This window comes from Sander vitreus, chromosome 7 (genome assembly GCF_031162955.1).
Source record: "Sander vitreus isolate 19-12246 chromosome 7, sanVit1, whole genome shotgun sequence".
NCBI classification, from domain to species: Eukaryota; Metazoa; Chordata; class Actinopteri; order Perciformes; family Percidae; genus Sander; species Sander vitreus.
Window position 1 is genome coordinate 15,308,523 of NC_135861.1, and position 18,773 is coordinate 15,327,295.

At 40.7% G+C, this 18,773-nt stretch overlaps 1 protein-coding gene across 1 annotated transcript; it reads right to left on the reverse strand.

Annotated features, from left to right (window-relative positions):
- Positions 1-751: 751 nt before the first annotated feature.
- On the reverse strand, positions 752-16,878 carry slc6a17 (solute carrier family 6 member 17). The gene is made up of 11 exons (XM_078253945.1): positions 16,578-16,878; positions 12,145-12,302; positions 10,572-10,698; positions 8,210-8,391; positions 7,119-7,229; positions 5,950-6,191; positions 5,632-5,824; positions 4,578-4,770; positions 4,306-4,465; positions 2,578-2,740; positions 752-2,432 (listed from the first exon to the last, which is right to left on the reverse strand). Exons 1-11 carry the CDS (start codon positions 16,876-16,878, stop codon positions 2,070-2,072), a joined length of 2,193 nt encoding a protein of 730 aa, XP_078110071.1. The 3' UTR covers positions 752-2,069.
- Positions 16,879-18,773: the final 1,895 nt, after the last annotated feature.

Here is an 18,773-nt window from a genome sequence, read left to right on the forward strand (position 1 = left end):
TTGACAAACAACTCCAGGGTCTCTACCTAATTAAAGTGCTCAAGTGAATGAGATGAACCAAACTGACAAAAAGCATAAGGCAGACAACAGAGATGCTGTTCAGGCACCAAACAATGTGACTGACTGTGCTTCACACTACATCTGTTCATTCTCAAGTATTGGTGTTGTCTCAGGGAGGGGCCACAAGAGACAGAGAGTCATTGGCTCCTCTGCTGGCCAACAGAGACATCCAGTGATGAAATCCGTGTATTACCACTTAGTCCAACTATTTATATCACTGCACAATTTCCATATTATACCCCTAAACATACATTGTTATTCAAGATTATAGACATTTTTTATACAAAAAAAAAGGATTAAACTTTTCACACCTCAATTCACAAAAATACATCAAAGTGTACATTTTAGTGCTTATGAAATCCGTAGTGGTTACAATTTGAGGAATGTACAACAATTAAACCCAAACATCTTCCTCTTAGGGGTGACGCATGATAAATCCACAACGCGGCACGGCAGTGAACCTCTTACTCAATGCACTGTAAAACATGAGAAATATATTCTTGTAGGACCTCAACAGTAAAATATCTTGTGTGTATTGCTGAGTACACAGCTGTGCAGGTGGAGCAGACAAAGCAAGATGTCCACTCTTCTCTTCCTCCTTCACATCAGAAGAGGATCTGTATCTATGGTGCGTTGCCACAGCTTACCCTGGGTAACGCTGCTCTATTTTTAAAGAGGCAGGGTCACCGGGAGCTCTCATTCAGCAGCAGACGACACACTGACGCACGCACACTTGCACAGGCACGTACACAAACTCACATTTTCCAATTCCTTCTAGGTCTGCCTCATTAACACACAGACAGACGACGAGCAAGATGCTGCTCTGCTTATCTCTACTTGTGCACTGCCACCTCTGCCCTTCTAGGGCATTGATTAAAATAGAATCGCTTGATTAAATTGATTGATTCAAATGGAAAAGCTTTGTCTAGACCAGCTGCGACTGGAACAGCAGCGAGACAACGTGTGCAGTGCTGTTGGCAACAGCTCCAGAGCCTTATTTGTCAAGAAGAAAGGTTGTTTAAAAGAAAAGTGCTGCTCTGTGTTAAGGCTCAGAGATGCTCTAAAACGATAGTGGGTGTCTGTGCTTCGGTATTCATGGAGAAGAAATGAAGAAGCGAATACTTTTGCACTTCTGTGATGTATATACACGATTTACGGTGACATCTCAGACCATTGCACAACACATATTTACAGTATTCTACATCAGTGGGGAAAGTAGGGATAGAAGGAGATCCACAGTTTTATGAGGACCCTACTTTGACTGGTTATTATTGCTGATGCATGATAGGCACAATAAAGATGTAATGTGCTTGTAACACTGTTTACACTGTAAGACTTACTTATTACCTACTGATATGAATGCATTTGTAATAAGTTTGCTTTCTAGATGAGAAATGTTCTCATACAGTGATACTGATTATGAAAATAAGTTTTCTTTCTGAGTCTCCTTCCATCCATCCTAACCCCACAAATCATGTTCTACAACTGAACCAGAATAATAAGATGTTACCAACATCTGTCTCAAAAAGAACCTTCTCCAAACTGGTAAAGCATTTTAGCGCTGCACATACCTTAACCTTGGCCAGAGCTTATTACAAAACAAAGCTTGTAGTATCTAAGCCCTCAGTCAACCTTTCTAAGCTTCACTCCCTCTGTTCCTGTCTCTGTCCCTCTCTCTCTGCCCCTGTTTCACTTTGACTAATGGAAAATGTCGTCATATCTGGTGGGACTCGCATTCCCATAATCCCTTCATTACAGCTGGGATTGACAGGCACCTGGCAGCACGGATCCTATGGCGGGGAAAAACCAAAGGCGAGGAGGGTAGGGGCGGAAAAGGGGGGATAGAGAGACTCAGTTCTGGGGGGTTAAAGTGTGATGAACGCTGCAACAATCAACAGTGGATTTTCATTGCCTCTTGACTTCCTCTGTTCCTCCCTTTCTTCCTCTGTCTCCCTCTCTCTAAGCAAGGCTGGGGTTTAATGGATGGGAGGATCTATGAGCTCAGTGGATCATAGCTCAGACTCGGGCGAGCCGATGTTCTGGTAGCCGGTCTTGGTGCTGGTGCCGTAGTTGGTGTTGGTCATCTCTTGGGTGCCGCCGGGGCCCAGGTAAGCACGGTGGGCAGGCATTGGGGAAGGAGCCTCGCTGAGCTTCTTGCTGAGGATGAAGCGCTGCTCGTCCTGCTCTTCAAGGTTGGAGATGTCCTTCATCATGCCTTTACGGTAGGAGACGGACAGCTTGTTGGAGCCGTCTGAGATCAGGTTGAAGTGGCGAACAATAAAGACAAGGGGTAAAGGCAGCATGGCCACCACGATGAGGGAGTAGGCCATGGCTAAAGCCCAGGGAGGGTAGCTGTGGAAACGCTCTGCGCCCTAGCAAACAAAGAGTGCAGAGGGAAGAGGATGAAGAAAATGACATAGAGATTTAAAAACAGGGGAAAGAGGAGGACATTTATGGAATAATCAAGTCTGGTCGTGCTTTCATTCTTTGTTTATCCAAGAGCCACTGAACACAGACCTCAGCCTCCACCCAGGCGTTGTATCCTGCAGGACTGACGGCCATCTCGATGACAGTGGAGATGATGAGCACCACCAGGACAGCTGGCGACACAAATCTCCACATGTAGTAATAGAAGGCGTACGGCCTGAAACCAAGCATGTCCTCCAGGTCCTGCATGAACCTGCGAGGAAGTGAGAAAAAATAAATAGTGGGAAGGAGTTCCATCTAAGGATCCCAGTTGGCCATGCCAATGAGCAAACATGCACAATAGCAGAGTCCTAAATGGACTACTGCACCCATCATCAAAATTATTAATTACATCTTTGCTTTTTATTGATGACAAGTCAAAATGTCTGCTGTGAAAAAGCTCTATTGTTTGTTGTTATCTGCCCTGGCTGTGTCCTTTATATAATGGACACTCAGTAGTGAGCAGCAAATTCAGATTTTGGACACTTGTGAATCATCGTCATTTTGTATTTATTATCATCACTCACAGGTGGGTGTCACAATGTGAAGCATTGCATTGTGGGATTGATAGTAGAAATTATGTGCACTACTTATTTGTGTACTTTATAGTACATACATTTGCATAATAATAATAATAATAATAATAATAATAATAACAATAATACATTTTTAATTAAACGTCATTTACAAAGACATCGTAAAACACTGAAGCTAATATTTTGTCACTAGTAACCTACATCTGTCCTCTGTCAAATACAGTTGCATTTTCAGCTCTGAACGAAACCGTTCGGGAGTTATATAAGCAGAAGTCGGACGTGTGTTTCATTCGTCCCTCCTGGCCTGGACGATTGAAACAGGCATAGGGGACGAAAGAAACGTACAGTTTAAGCTATGTACACTTCCCACAACTTCAATATTTGGCAACATATCATGAATGGTACTTCAGATAGGTGTTATTTCAGATAAATTGCTGCAGGGCTATACGTCTTGGTGAATGTCTGTTAACAACTCATTATGGAAATACCATGCACTATGCCATTTATATAGCTAGAATAATACATGTTTCCAATTACAGTTTCTATAGTACAAAATGTTATTTCACTCTGTTCTTATGTGGGTAAGAACACCGCACATCCAAATAAGTGCCATGTTAACCTATGTCTCCATGGCAAAACTCGACCCCCTACCTGATAGCCCGAAATATATTTACATCTTTCTAAAACCACTTTTCCATGTCTCACCTGCATAAAATATAGTATAAACACAGATATGTGTGGAATGTATTTGGCTGAGCAACGGAGGTTAATATGTTCAATGTTTTGTCCAAATGATGTCTGTCTGGTTGTTGCACTCGGAGAAAACTGTGTTGTCTTTTTGTTTGAATGTTTCATTCGTCCTCCATTTCAATAGTCCAGGTTGTACCCTAATTGTTACGAGCTACATTAGCATTTAGTGGCTGTTTCTTTGTTCTACGAGCCCAGGCTAGCTTAGCTGTGTAACAGTGTTAGCATGCTAACATTTGCTAATAGCACTAAACACAAAGCACAGCTGATGCAGATGGGAATGACATTAGTGTTGCAGGGCTTGAGCCCCTTGAGCTGCTAGCATGGATAAAATGATTTGGATTTTGGTGAAGGAGAGAGAGATAAGTATGGCTAGTTTGGAAACAGATAACGGCGCTCTTTTCACAAATTGACCAGACACTGCAAATGTCTACAAGCTGCCTTAAAAATAATTCTATCCAAATATGGCTTCAATCTACATATCCAGTTGAGTAACCTCTTAGTGCCGTAGATCCAGGCTACAGAGATGTTTTCCAGGATCACCACCACAGTGAGAGGCAAACCAGCTGAGTAGTCATCAAACATTGTGACAAAGTAGTTCCCCGAGCGCTGCACAAACAGCAGGCCTAACAGAAAGGCTATGATACAGCAAGCCACTGAGAAAGAGAAGAAGAATGAGAATCACAAACACTTCAATTTCATTAAGCACAATAGATATGAGTTACAGAGTTTCATAACCAGAATTAAGAAGAATAGAAGTCAGCTCACCACATAGGATCTCTTTGCGGATCTTGAAAGCATCCAGTATGGGTGTGGTGATGCCAGTCATGGTGCCGATCATGCTTCCCAGACCCAAGTTGATCAGCATGAAGAAGAACATGACAGACCAGAAGGGACTGCCAGGGAAATGTGTCATGGCCTCTGTGAAGGCGATGAATGCCAGACCAGTGCCCTGAACCGCCTGGAGGATAGAGAGAAGGAGCTGGAGGTCAGAAATGGCCAACGATGGCTAATGATGATGTGCTGAATTAAACTGAGTGATTCTTTGTGAAAAATCACTCACTTCAGTTCATAGTGCAGCTATTCAAGGTAATGTGCTCATCCCAGAGACACTTAAAATGAATGGATTAGTACTGTAGATTATGCTTAAAATAAAAAATCCTTACATCACAGGCCACAAACAAGTAAAAAATGGTGCCCTGACAATATTCCCATGACCTCTTAATGATCTTTGCAGTAAAAGGTTCTCTGGAAATATTGTGTATTTTGCCTGTGGTAAGTGGTCATTGTACAGGGGCAATAACACTCTAAGAATTGTCCTGCTATGAAAAATAACAGACTCTGTAGAGGGAACTGGTGCTGCAACTAACGATTATTTTCATTATCGATTTGTCTGACAATTATTTTCTTATATTACATAAATTATGAATCATATAAAATAAAAACAAAACAGTGAAACATGGTCATTATAATTTCTCAGAGTCCAAAGTGATTGTTGCTTGTTTTATCTGACCAAAGACGTATAATTTACTATCGCATCTGAAAAAAAGAAAAGCATCTGACTGAAGCAATTAACTGATTGTCAAATTGATCGATTGATTAAACGGCTAATCGTTGTCACTCTAGAGGAAACACTACTTTGCTTAGCATCATGGTATTTTTAACCTCCCCTGTCTCTGTTATTTTTTATATATAAGAACAACTTGACGTGCATCATCACTTAAACACAAACTACGTCTTGATAGCGTAACACACTTCTGATTATGTAGAAATACTTAACAATCACATTGTCATTTCAGCTTGTGAATTTTCCCCCTCTGACCTTGTTGAGTTCGTCCTCCAGCACACAGGCGTCCAGGCCCAGCTGGTCGAAGCTGTCCTCCTTAATCGTCTTAATGACACCGTACATCTCTGTGTAGTCCTGGGCGGACAGGTGGGAGAAGTTGATGTGAGGAGGGATGAGCTCTTTGCTCAGCACACCTGTGTTTAGGAAGCCCAAAATCTTCTCTGCATTACTGCACATGGACAATAGGAGATGTGGAGAAGATGAATGTGTTAGCGAGTAAGTAAAGGTCACAGTAAAAACGGCTGCCAACAAGAGATTGGTCAGGTAACATTTGTTAAAGTATGACACACTCACTCGACAACACACTTCTCGTTCATGATGTTCGCCTTGAACCCCAGGACCGCAAACACAACTAAAGTGGCCAGGATGGAGGTAACAAAGTTAATGATGGAGACTAGCGTTGCATCAAAGTGGCAGTTGTTGTCTCGCTTGTTGTAGCTGGAGAAAGCGATGACGCCTCCGAAACCAAGACCGAGAGCGAAAAAGACCTGCGTGGCTGCTTCTCTCCACACCTGCGGCTCCAACATCTTTTCCAGCTAGAGAAAAGTAAGAGGAAAATGTGAAAGTTTAGGTCACGTGTATTGTCATCATTTTATCCTTAAAAACCCTTTGAACATTAATGTTTTGCCCTCAAGTAGCTTCATGACATTTTGTATATTCTATGTATTCTGCCCCGTTTAACGCTTGATTGAAGATACTGAGAGAAATACTCAAACTGATGACTGATCACAGTTGGCCTGATATAACAAACTGAAAAACATGTTTTGTACATTATTTTACATTTGGAATTGGGAACAGGATTAAAAATATAGTTATGTGGTTTTTGAGCAATTTCTGGTCATGCAACAAGACACACACTGTGGCAACTGAAAGTGCAACTTCTACAAACAATATCTTATCTGGTCTTATCTTTAATTTAGGATATCTTTTAAGTTTTAATAATTCATAGTGTAATAGTAACAGATATATCCATGTGTTCACCCCTGTTGTAATATACTGCACTGACATTTGATGTCAGCAGATAGCCCAACTACACAATCATTCACATTGCATGATCATATGATGCGATACAGGTTCAATTTTTCTATCTTTTTCTATGTAATTATACATATTCACCACTAGAGGGGAACATCAACCCAACAAAAAAAACAATGTGGATATTAATGACATATATGCATGAGTGGATCTGAATGGCCTTGGTGGTAGAGCAGCTAAAACCATCAACCACAGCTGAGCAGCTTGCATAGAAAAAGTGTCACTTATGTTACATATCTGTTTGGCTAACTGACAGTGTATAAATGATTAGGACCAAGACAGCAGCGAACATTTCCCCTCCAGCATACCATAATTACACTGTGGACAACCACAGCAAAATATGGCATATTGTGTTAATTTTATTGTGAAAGTTTTCCCTATTTCTGCTGAGGCAACCCTGTTTTAGAGTTGCCACTTTTTTCTCTCACCTTAGGGGTGAACATGTGAGCGATGCCATCCACCGCTCCCTTCAGCATCAAACCTCTCACAAGGAAACAGAAAAGCACCACATATGGGAAGAGAGAACTGAAGTACATCACCTAAGAAAAAGAGAGAGAAAGTCAAGTCCATTGTTACCATGGACACGCGTTTCTAGGCCTCACACATTGAACGAGAACCAAAATGCAACCATACCCGCATGCACGCACGCACACACAGACGCACGACAACAAGCACACACACAATGAATCAATTCCAAAACTGCTTTGTGTTTGCTTGGCACTGAGTCTGATAAATCTGACCAAATGTGGAGAGGACTCCTTGAGGTTTGTAGAGATGAGTCAAAAATCCTTCCTACAGTATTTCGGGGAATCATTGCAGTACTATTTCAGGGAATCACTGCAGTACTCACGATGATAATTGGATTACTACGTTTAGTGTTTAAAAAAACGTGTCCGACCTTGGCGATCCGTGTATTTTCCTATTGAAATATGGGCTGGATGTTGCGCTGTGGTGTATGACTCACTCTCTGGACCGAGATTACAGGATGTTGTAGCAGTTGTTGCCAAACGAAGCATTTTTCCATCTGCATCCTTTGCTTGGTACAGATTAAGCTTATTAATGATGCATATGTCTCTCTTCCATAATATAGATGAGATCTGAAAATAGACTGATGAGAGGCTTTAGAAACCCTACTTTTTTTTTTTAAGATTATTTTTTGGGGCATTTTTAGGCCTTTATTTAACAGGACGGCTTAGACATGAAAGGGGAGAGAGAGAGAGAATGACACGCAGCAAAGGGCCGCAGGTCGGAGTCAAACCCGGGCCGGCTGCGTCAAGGACTGAGCCACCGTATATGGGCGCGCACTCTACCAGGTGAGCAACACAGGAGCCCAGAAAACCTACCTTGGACTGAAAAGCATTAGCAAAGTGAATAAAACATGGCGGAATCATCGATTAAAAATAGATTTTTAAAGCTTTTGTTAAAATGATTTATTAAGTACATACAGTATTCATATGGTGTGGTAATCTCTCTAGTTTGCAGGTTCTGCCTGTGCTGTGAAGCCATGGAGACCACGTACCTTCCCAGAGGACTGGATGCCCTTGATGACAGCCAGGCAGACCAAGATCCAAGCTACCAGAAGGGACAGGGTCATCTTCCAGTTCAGGCCGCCGGTGTCATCGATCGAGCTGGTGATGTTGAGAGTCTGGCGGTACCAGAAGTAAGTGGTGGCCGAGCTCTTCTCACACTCCGGCTCCACGACTACAACAGCAATGAGGAAAGGGAGGGAAATGGCATAAACAGTGCTGCAACAGTGGAGATATACAACATAAATTATGGACATTCAATTTGGTTGTAAGTTTTGCTGGAGATTTTTATTTATTTATCTGTCAGATAAATGTATTTGTAAATAGCCAATGGTGGAACAAGTTTTTGCTTAAGTTAAAGTAGCAAAACCACAATGTCTTGCTTTTACAATGTGACTAAAAATTAGAGTTGGGTATCGTTTGGGTTTTTTCCGATACCGGTGCTAAAGCGATACTTTTAAAACGGTGCCGGTGCCTAAACCGATACTTTTTAAGAAAATAATTTCACTAGTAAATTGCTGTTGAACAACAAAAACAACCACCAGTTGGGAAAAGCAATAACTTTGAATGCACCACGAGGCTACCAGTTTCAGTGAACGCACCATCTGTGAGGCATCTCACTTCTGTAACATCTTTGTTGGGAGTCGCACATGCGCACCAAGTACTGCTAGCTTGTCAGTTGCAGAGCATGAGGGCGTGCCATGCTAGCAGCTAAGCGAGCATTATAACGGGTGTTACAAAGTGACACACGTTCGTCACAGAAGTAAAGGCTGGACTACAATAGAGCTGTTCGGAGCAGTTTGTGAACAGTGTTTTCTCTGGAAGATGGTAAGTCCCTTTGGGGTGGACTTTGGGTTTTTTCACTTTGTAAACCTATAATGTGCACAAAAAGATATATAACACAATAAAGGGGAAAAGCCAAAAAGAATAATATGAGCACTTTAATGTTGACTGACAATGTTTAGCTAAATAAACTATACTGCTATGTGCTTGAAATAAATTAATGACTTTGTTAAACCTTAAACCGCAAACATCTCCATTCTCACAAGTCTTTTTTTTAATCTATTATTCGAGTCGAAAAGCCTTATTTTCACAAAACAAACTTATAAAACCAAGTGTCATTTTTCTTGATTCAATGCTGCATTATTCTTTCGTATTTGAAGATACTGACACTGATTTCTCGAAGACTCTTAAAATAAGTAAATTCATACTGGAGAAGAGTTGAAATCATCAGATTTTTTCCACTTTTTGACAAATATGACCTTTTAAGGAGATTGTTCAGTGTATGTTTTGAATGTAAAATCTTAAAGGTGTCCTGTGCATTTCTTTTCTAATAAAACATTTTTTTAACAATTGTTTGAACACTTGTTTACATGTGTACTAGCTTACGGTCTTCTTCTTCCCTGCTTTTGCTGATGAATTACTGTGTTTCTTGGCGCATTACTGCCACCTTTTGTTCAGTGGAATATTGTAAAAACAATGGCAGGAATATGTATCGTGTCACCCAGATCTCTATGTGCATGAACGCAAAACCCACTTATTAAAACATTGCTCTATAGCACTACTAGTGCTACAAAAACTCTACAGGGTACCTTTAATCTGCAAGGTACAAAGTAGAAAAAATAAAGATAAAGTACAAGTACTTTGTAATTTGAGTAAATGTACCTAGTTACTGTACATTCCACCTCTGCACATATTTCAACAGAATCCTGTTGGACGCTCCACAGCATCCCGCTGCATCCATAATCATAAGCATAGTTGACATCCTGCCCTCTAATGTTAATGTAAGCTGATGCCCTTTACTCTGCCAGAACCTGCATGTGCCTCCACCACAGGCTACCTGCTGCCAGCCATTCGAGGTACTGACACTTTTGGCCGGGTCATACTATCTGACAGGCCTCGCCAACAGAGCTGCTCTGTAGAATGACTTGCAGGGCCATCCCGGGTAGAGAGACACCACAAACACTTTTCTGTTAGCCTGCAGAGGCACTGCTGCTTGACTGCAGAGCCACAGCGAGGCAAGCTGTTTCAATGCAAAGACACGTTCTGCAGTTTTATGCACCGCCCTGCGTAGCACTAGGCAGCCTGTGTGCATCTGCTGAGATACTTTGCTAAATATGGAATTGTCTCGCAGGACTCTTTCCTCTATTTGTTGAATGTATAGAGAGTTAACACCTACCAAAGTCAAATTCCTTGTGTATGTAAGTATACTTGGCCAATCAAACAGATTCTGATTCTGATACATGGTGCAGAGGGCTTTACAAAAAAAAAAGCTCTTTTGTATGGGCACTTGTCTTTTGCCGCACATCTCTGTATAGTTGAAGCTGTGTGTGGTGCATTGTGTTTTGCACTTACTGGCTTGGGATCCATTTCTCTGGATGGGGCATTCAGCCCAAGGCAGTGGATACTGGAAAGACTGGAAGAAATAGAAGATGCTCCAGCCGATAATCACATTATAGTAGAGGCCCACAAAACCGCAAACCTGAGGGGAAATGAGATAAAACAGCAATATTTATCACTCCTAAAAAACAATCACTATCTTACAACACACATACACAAACAGCACAAGGGACAAACAGCCTGCAGTTTGTTGAGGTGAACGCCTCTTCTTGAGAGGGGGCACGGATGCTGAGCACACAGCTTAAGTCGGAGTGTGGATAAATTATTGAGCTGTTTGCTCTCAGCAGCAGCCAAGGCTGGGGTCCTCTATAATAAGGTATTTATAGCTGCTGAATCTCCCTCTGCCACATCTGGGCTGCCACACGCCTTACTGCCCCAGGCCAGGCCTCTCCCTCCCCTCTTTTGCACTAGATTGATGAAATCACTATCGAACGACTGACAAACAGAAACACTGACGCAGTAGATCAGTGACTGACTGACTGTTTTAGGCTGATGACGCTGATTGGATGGGTGCATGATGGTTCACTACTCCTGCAGATGATGGGGACAGATTATGATAGCTGATCTTTGCATGCCGCTTGCTGTAAAACAAGAGGAAGTAACACGAGCAGGCAGAGACCAGTAGACTGAGTTCTACAGCACGTTTGTTGTCCCAATGGCTGACTGGAAAACAGATGTCATGTTTTTTTCACTAATAAGAAGACTTTAGATATTAATAGGTCATTAATAAATTCCTCTCAATCTACTTCACCAATGGATATGTTCCCCTTTGAAAACCAATGGATTAACTTGTAATTGACATGATTTCATGCTGACCTTGTGAATGAACGTACAAACCATTTTAAGCCTTCATTTAAGCCTACATAGTGTTAGTTTTAGTGTTTGATATTTCAAGGGTTTGGGTGTCTGGGCCGTATCACTTTACATGTGGGGTCACAATCTGGCCGTGACAATGTTTTAATTATAATTGTAACAGCAGACCTGTACATACCGACTGAAATATCTCAACTACAGGATGGACTTCCATGACATTTTGAACAGACAAACATGTTCGTCAAAGGGTAAAATGCAATGATTTTGGTTATCCTTTAGCTTTCATCTAGCAACACGATTAGGTGAAAATTTAAATGTATCCAACACCTTGGTTTATGACCAATTACATAAAAATTGAATGACCTTCCCATCGTCCTCAGCTGTACTTTTTTTGTAATGTGCAAACAAATGTTAGCATGCTATTCTGCAACATGGATATTGTTAAAAGAAAACAATGAATAAAATAAAATAATAAAAAAAATAAAAAATAAAAAATATAAAAAATAAAATAATGAAGAAAAACAGTTCCAGAAACAGCATCACTGTTATATAAAATAAAATACATAATAATATATATATATATATATATATATATATATATATATATATATATATATATATATAAAATATAAAACATCTTGAATCATAAATGCATGTTGTAATGTGCGACCAGTATGATGAGTTAATTGATTAACGGGCTCATGTTGGTGCTTACCATCAGACTGGAAACCCCGATGCCTCCCAGCTGTGGGCAGACGTAGTTCCACACCCCGATGCTGCCACGTCTGATCCTCTGTCCCACTGCCAGCTCCAGGAAGAACAGGGGGATGCCGATGAGGAGGAGGAGAATAAAATAGGGCACCAGGTATGCACCTGAGACAGAGGAGGCAAAGAGTGCAGCAACTTTGGTTATCTGAATGTTTGAAATTCATGTATAGTGAAGGTAAAAAGCTCATTGTAAAACAGCAGGAGGGACATTGCTAAATTCTTTTTTTGTTTTTGGAGTCTATTCTCTTTATTATCCTCCACCCCTCTAATTCCACTCCCTTCTCTTCCTCATTTCCCTCTCATACTTCATCGTCCTCCCTACTTCCTTGTCTCCATCGTCAACTGCCATTCACCACTTCATCTTTTTTGCAGAAGGGACAATGGAGAGAGAGAGAGAGAGAGAGAGAGAGAGAGAGAGAGAGAGAGAGAGAGAGAGAGAGAGAGAGAGAGAGAGAGCAGCAGGCACTCAAAGACAAGTCTGGTCCAGTCTGTCCTGCTTATGTCAGGACATGAAGGGGCACCATGGTGACAAACCCATCCACAGCCAGAGAGCATAGGCTCATACTGACAGGCAGCTGGGAGGAGCAGCCTGCTTCCAGACTAAAAACAGATGACGTTTAACTTGATCAAAAACACTGATCACGTCGTGAGTGGCTATTAGAGCTAGCAGCAGACAGAGGAAACAAAGACAGGCACACAGTGTTGTGTTACACAGTGGTATTATTATCTGGACCGTTAGAAGTGGCTTCTGTGTTGCTGCCTACTTTCACTGATCTTTGATGTCTATTTTGATCTTTGATGTCTATTTTGAGCAGCAGACACACATAACAGAGGAAATCAAAACATGTTGGTGAGGGGATCAGGACTAGCTCAGTAAATGGTCACATAGAGGATGATTCCTGTTCATTTGAACTACACATTGAAAACATTGAACTTGATTGAAGTATTCATGGCACAATCATAGAGATATCAATCCAGAATACATACAATTTCAGGTTAACCTCAGACTCTAGGATATAGATCTTCATGATTGGCACAATGAGGTCTATAGTGTAGCAGCCGCAGACTATTTAAGACTGATCGATTATCTGACTTGTTTTTTTGTTTGCTGTTTGTACACAGCAAATCTGTGTAAATTTAGGTGTATTAGTCATAATCTGTCAATTTCTTAGAAGAGATATTTACGTGACTACATTGTAAAAATGTGTACTTGTGTGTATGTTTATTTTATGTGTATAATTAAGAATATCAAAGAGTTAACTAATCTAACTAAATTGGTTAAATAATACTGGAAGTAATTACTGAATATTTACCAGTGTGATTTATTTTTCTTTTTTTTTCTTTATAGTAGCATATCATATCAACATCATATTTACCTGTTACTGACCAATCCATGTCGCTGTCCCCTTACTTTATTTGTGTGTTTTTTGTTTTTTTAAGTGCAACTATGTCCACATACCTCCTTGGAAAAACGTCAAAAAAGTCTCTGGCACCACCATCTGGTCAATAAATACTAATGGTCAGACTCCTGAATGAAATTAGTAGTAGGTATTCATGCTCCTCAGAGGCTAAATGGTCATCAAAAAGGTTTACTTGGTACTTTTGTCTTGTCTGGACTACTGTGCTCTACACTGAAGACAAATGTTAACATACATTATGCAAGTTCCACCAGGAGATACAAGCAAGATAGTTCAAATTAATGACTTAAATTATTTATTTGTAGGACAGGATAAATTAGTTATTTAAATGCTCCACTGAGGCAGACTCACGCCTGTCAACATGTTCTTTTGTGTTTCCATGTGTTTCATTTTGTTGCAGACTAGCTATATAACATTATTTTGTTTGTGATTGATTGTTGTTAGTTTTCTTAAAGATGGTATTTGTGATGAAAGACAACAATGTAAACCTTCACTTGACTAGAAACGATGAAAAAGCCCAGACAAGACAATGCAGCACCTTCCACTGAGTCAAAATCCAGCGGAGGATACACACTCATTATTGCACACACTCAGATTAAAGTGCCTTGTTATATCATGCCTTTCAAATACCGGAATAGTTTGACATTTTGGGATCTTATCTTTTTTCTTTCTTGCCAAGAGTTAGATGAGAAGATTGATACCACTCTCATGTGGGAGAAAGGTATCAATCTTCTCATCTAACTCTCTATATACATAACATGGTAATTTGAACAAACATAAAAGTAAACTTTATCACGTCCTGGATTATTTTAGAAACGTTTTTTTGCAGTGTGTAAACATTTTCTTTTCACTATCCTAACTCTTTTGAGCAAATCGTCAATGGCTCAGAATAATGCAGAAATCTGTCTGTACTGTGCCAAAATGTTGTGGCAGTTGACAAGTGCAACATTTTAGGTGGTTGAAACTGTCACTACAGTGGTCTGTCCTTGGATGAAATGTTAACTGGTAAGACTACCTGGGTTATTTCTCTGTGTGTCAGATACAACAGGTAACAGAAAATACACAACAGTACTTATTGACTAAGGGACTGTTCGTTATTTATTTAAGGGGCTACCGGAGGAGTTTTGGGATCTTTAGTCAAAATAGACTTGACCCTCCCTTCGCCAGCAGTACATTTTTCTATGACCCTCCAAAATGATTGGGAAAAGAGGTATGACCCTCCCCAATAATGTATTGATGCCTTCTATACTGGTTTGTGCTTGGCAAAAATGCACAGATAACCACTGTTTTTTTACAATCATGACATACATGACTTTACCTCTGCTTTCTCATCTTACACATCACACGCCACTGTTATGGTGGCCATTTCAGTAGATTTACTCACTAACATTGTTGTGGAAACAAGCATGGAAACTAAATGCACACTTCCTGCATTACTTCAAATAGTAAGTTACTCATCTAGTAAACTAGTATTCACATGAAATAAAACAATAAAACATTGAGACCACAAAGCACACTGGGTAATAACAAATTCAACACATGAACTGGTTGCTAAGGACTCGTCACTAGGCTTCCTCAGTCATTGTATATTTTATCATATAGGTAAAGCTGCCGAAGCTGAACATTATCCAAAACTCCATTTCTCAGACAAGCGTCAATTTGGGAGCTTGCATGCCACCACTCCTTCCTTCTCAAATGCCTTGAAAAGGCTTTCGTTTGCACAATTTCAAATCACCAGGACGGAAAGGATATTTGATATTGGCGCCAGAAATCACATTCGCTCTAGAATCTTTGCTAGTGCCCTCTAGAGGACCCTCAGTCTCTCCACTTGAAAGCCACAGCGCAAGGCCTTTATTTAACTCCCCCTACCCTGCAAGAAAGAAGGAAATTAAGGATAAACGTGGTGTGCAGAGGGGTAGGTGCCTGAAGTGTGAAGAATGCAAGGATTACGACCTGCCAGCACAGGGCAATGCCTGCAGCTACTGTGGATGCACACCAGTACACCACCTGCAAGTCCCAGAGACCGAGTTGGGTCAGACATTTGAAAGTTGCCAAAAATTCGACCAGGTATTAGTTATGTTACTTACATTTGACATGGTTTATGTTCCTAGCATTTCTGCTGTTGGTTTGAAGCTTTCAACGAATATTTAGTTGCTAGGCAACGTGAAACCTTTTAGCTAGTCAGCTTCATTATATTCCAGCTTCATGTCAGTGACGATACTTTGGCAACAGGTGGCGCAGTTAGCTATAGGGTTTTTTGTTGGGTCAGACCCATCTGCTAGCGATGGGGGGCCGAGACTGAGAGCTACATGGAAAAATATGCACCAAACAAGCCACTTTGAAATGTTGCTGTTTTCATGAATACAAAAGTTGGGTGACCACCCCCCCTAGACTAAAAACGTTGGGTGACCCTCCCCTCAAAAAAGAATGAGAAGAGATGACCCTCCCCTAATTTCCTCCGGTGGTCCATAACTGGTGGAGAAAATAAGTTGGATTAGTTGAAATCGCAGAGGTATTTCTTTCTGTAATACAAATTAAGCTTTTATGAGATAGAGCAATTCAGCATTACATTTCACACCAATGACAGAGGCCAGTGGGCATTCTCAATCACATCAGAACAGTATCCTGGACAAGACTGTGGATGGAAAAATGCAAATTTCATGCTCAAACAAAAGGATACAATCAAAATTGTTACATGCTATTGAGTTAACTACTACCACCTGGCCACTTATTAAATTGAGGATTTTACACTCATAAAAAAAAAATCACCTCATTAACAGCATTGACTCAGCACAACGTTTCTTTGTTAACAATCACTCAGCACCCTGAAGGGGACACATGTACACTATGGGTGTCCCAATTAGGAATCAACTTTAAAACCCAGGAAGTGTCTACACTTTTCACATACACAAAACGTTTGAGAAGTGTTAAAATGCACCAAAACAGCCATCCATCCACCTACCTCCACCATTCTTCTGGCACAGGTAGGGGAACCTCCAGACATTACCCAGGCCAACAGAAAAGCCCACCTGGGCCAGGATGTACTCCAGCTTGTTGTTCCAGGCCGGTCTGCCGTCCTCGGCGTCGGGGTCAGGGGAGGGTATCAGGGCCTTCACTGGAGCGGTAGAGCCAGGACTCAAACCCATACTCATCTGACTGCTCTTATAGTCCATGGGGTGCTCCAGGGACAGCAGGTCAGCCACCGACTCAGTGACTGGCTCATTGCTGTGCTCCCGCTGGGTCACCTTGGTGTTCTTTGGCATAGCTGCAACACCGGAGCTCCTTCAGGATGAAGGTGGTGGAGGTGACTGACTGGAGGGAGATCAGGAGGAAGCAGGTAAAGAAAGTTGTGTTTTTTTCTTCAATCTGCGAAGAGAAATAGTTGGAGACAAACACAAAATGTAAAGTATTTCTTTCTTCCATAACTATCAAATGTAACATTGAAAAATAAAGCGACTTTGAGTCCATGAAAAGCACTTTACAAATTCAATTTATTATTATTATTATTATTATTGAGTGTATGGGATACAAAATTTCTGTGGTTTCAGCTACTCAAATTTGTATATGTTCTGATTTTCTAGCTTGATCTTAAACAAAAACATTTGCTGGTTGGACAAAAAGCGAGTGATGTGCATTATTTCTATTTTCTATTTTTACTATTTTCTAATTTTTTATATACCAAGTGATTATTAGAGAAAATAATCACATTAATAAAAATAATCACTAACTGAAGCCATCTACAATAACATCACCAGTGACTTTTACCATTTTGGTTCAGAATCATGTGCTCTGCTTTTTCAGTTTGATAATTGGCAGCCTACATAAGTTTCTTAAAATGGCAGTAAAACTTCAGCACTTTAGAGCCATAAGTGAAGTATTTCAGTAATCCACTTCATTATGGTGAATAAGACACAAAGAATGAATTACAATCCATTTCACAGCAGAGCCCTTTATACCAAAGTTGAGTCATGTGAATAGCATTAAAAGCAGTGTCCGCAACAGTCTGTCTATGGGACTGCTGCTCTCAGGAGAACACTAAAAGCTAAAAACTTAAGCCTAAAATTATTAATGTAACGTATTTTTTTCTCATCAGCTTCAATGTCTTGTCTACAAGTTTTTTTTAAATTTCAGAAGCTGTGATGAAAGAGTCCAGGAGTCCAGTGCTCCTGAAAAGAAAAACCTGTCTGGAAAGTTAGTCTCTCCAAGTTCTCCGGTATGCGTCCCCTTTTTAGAGGCCCTTTGCAAATCCAATCCACTAATAATCCAACAATCCTGTGTGCAGTGCCTCCCCAGAGGGAAACTGGTGTAGATAACAACATAAGAGCTTGTGTGGTCTGAAGGTCATTATCTCTTGCATAAATGAGTTTTACAGTTTTTGTTTTAGCAGAGGCGGTAAGCCACCCAGACTCTGACACATCTCGTCTTGTGATCACTTTAGTGAGTAGATAATAGGCTAAACAAATTGAGACACTGATTTATTTTTTTGAAGTGTCAAAATCGATGCAGCAAAACAAGAGATATTGCATTTTTTATTACATCCTTTCTTCTTCTTTGTCAAAACCTGGCATCAACATTACCCACAATGCAACTCGACCACTGACAGTTCAGACGGAGATTCAGGTCTTATGCTAGTGGTGGCTAATGTAGCCTCAAGCAGAGCTCACTTCTTCCTAACTCCCCTCTCCCACGTTTTCAATTTTAAACGTGTAGTCTTCAGCCCCAACCGACTCAAGTGACATCATCTGAGGCAACCTGGGATTTGAGAAGACTTTCACGTTTTCACATAAACAGTAGTACTCCCTAAGACATGTTAACAGACTTTGATGTGTAGAATTGGTGAAGTTCCCATTCAAATGGTATCTCCTAAGTAAAATAGCATGTGTGCCCTTTCATGATGTTAGAGGAGGTGGTCTTCATTTTGGCCCATCTTCACTATAAAACACTGTGGGGAACCCTGTAAACACTAATCCCTTTAAATTAAAAAGGAAATTTGTAGCTGCAAGCATTAAACACTCAAAATGACAAGACCATTGACCCTCAAAGACATTGTGAGACAGTTAGCATTTATTGCACATTACCTAATTAACTAAAGGTCATGTTAACAGTGAATGATGCAGGCAATCTTGGTTAAATACCCAAAAAGCAGCTACTGTACAGG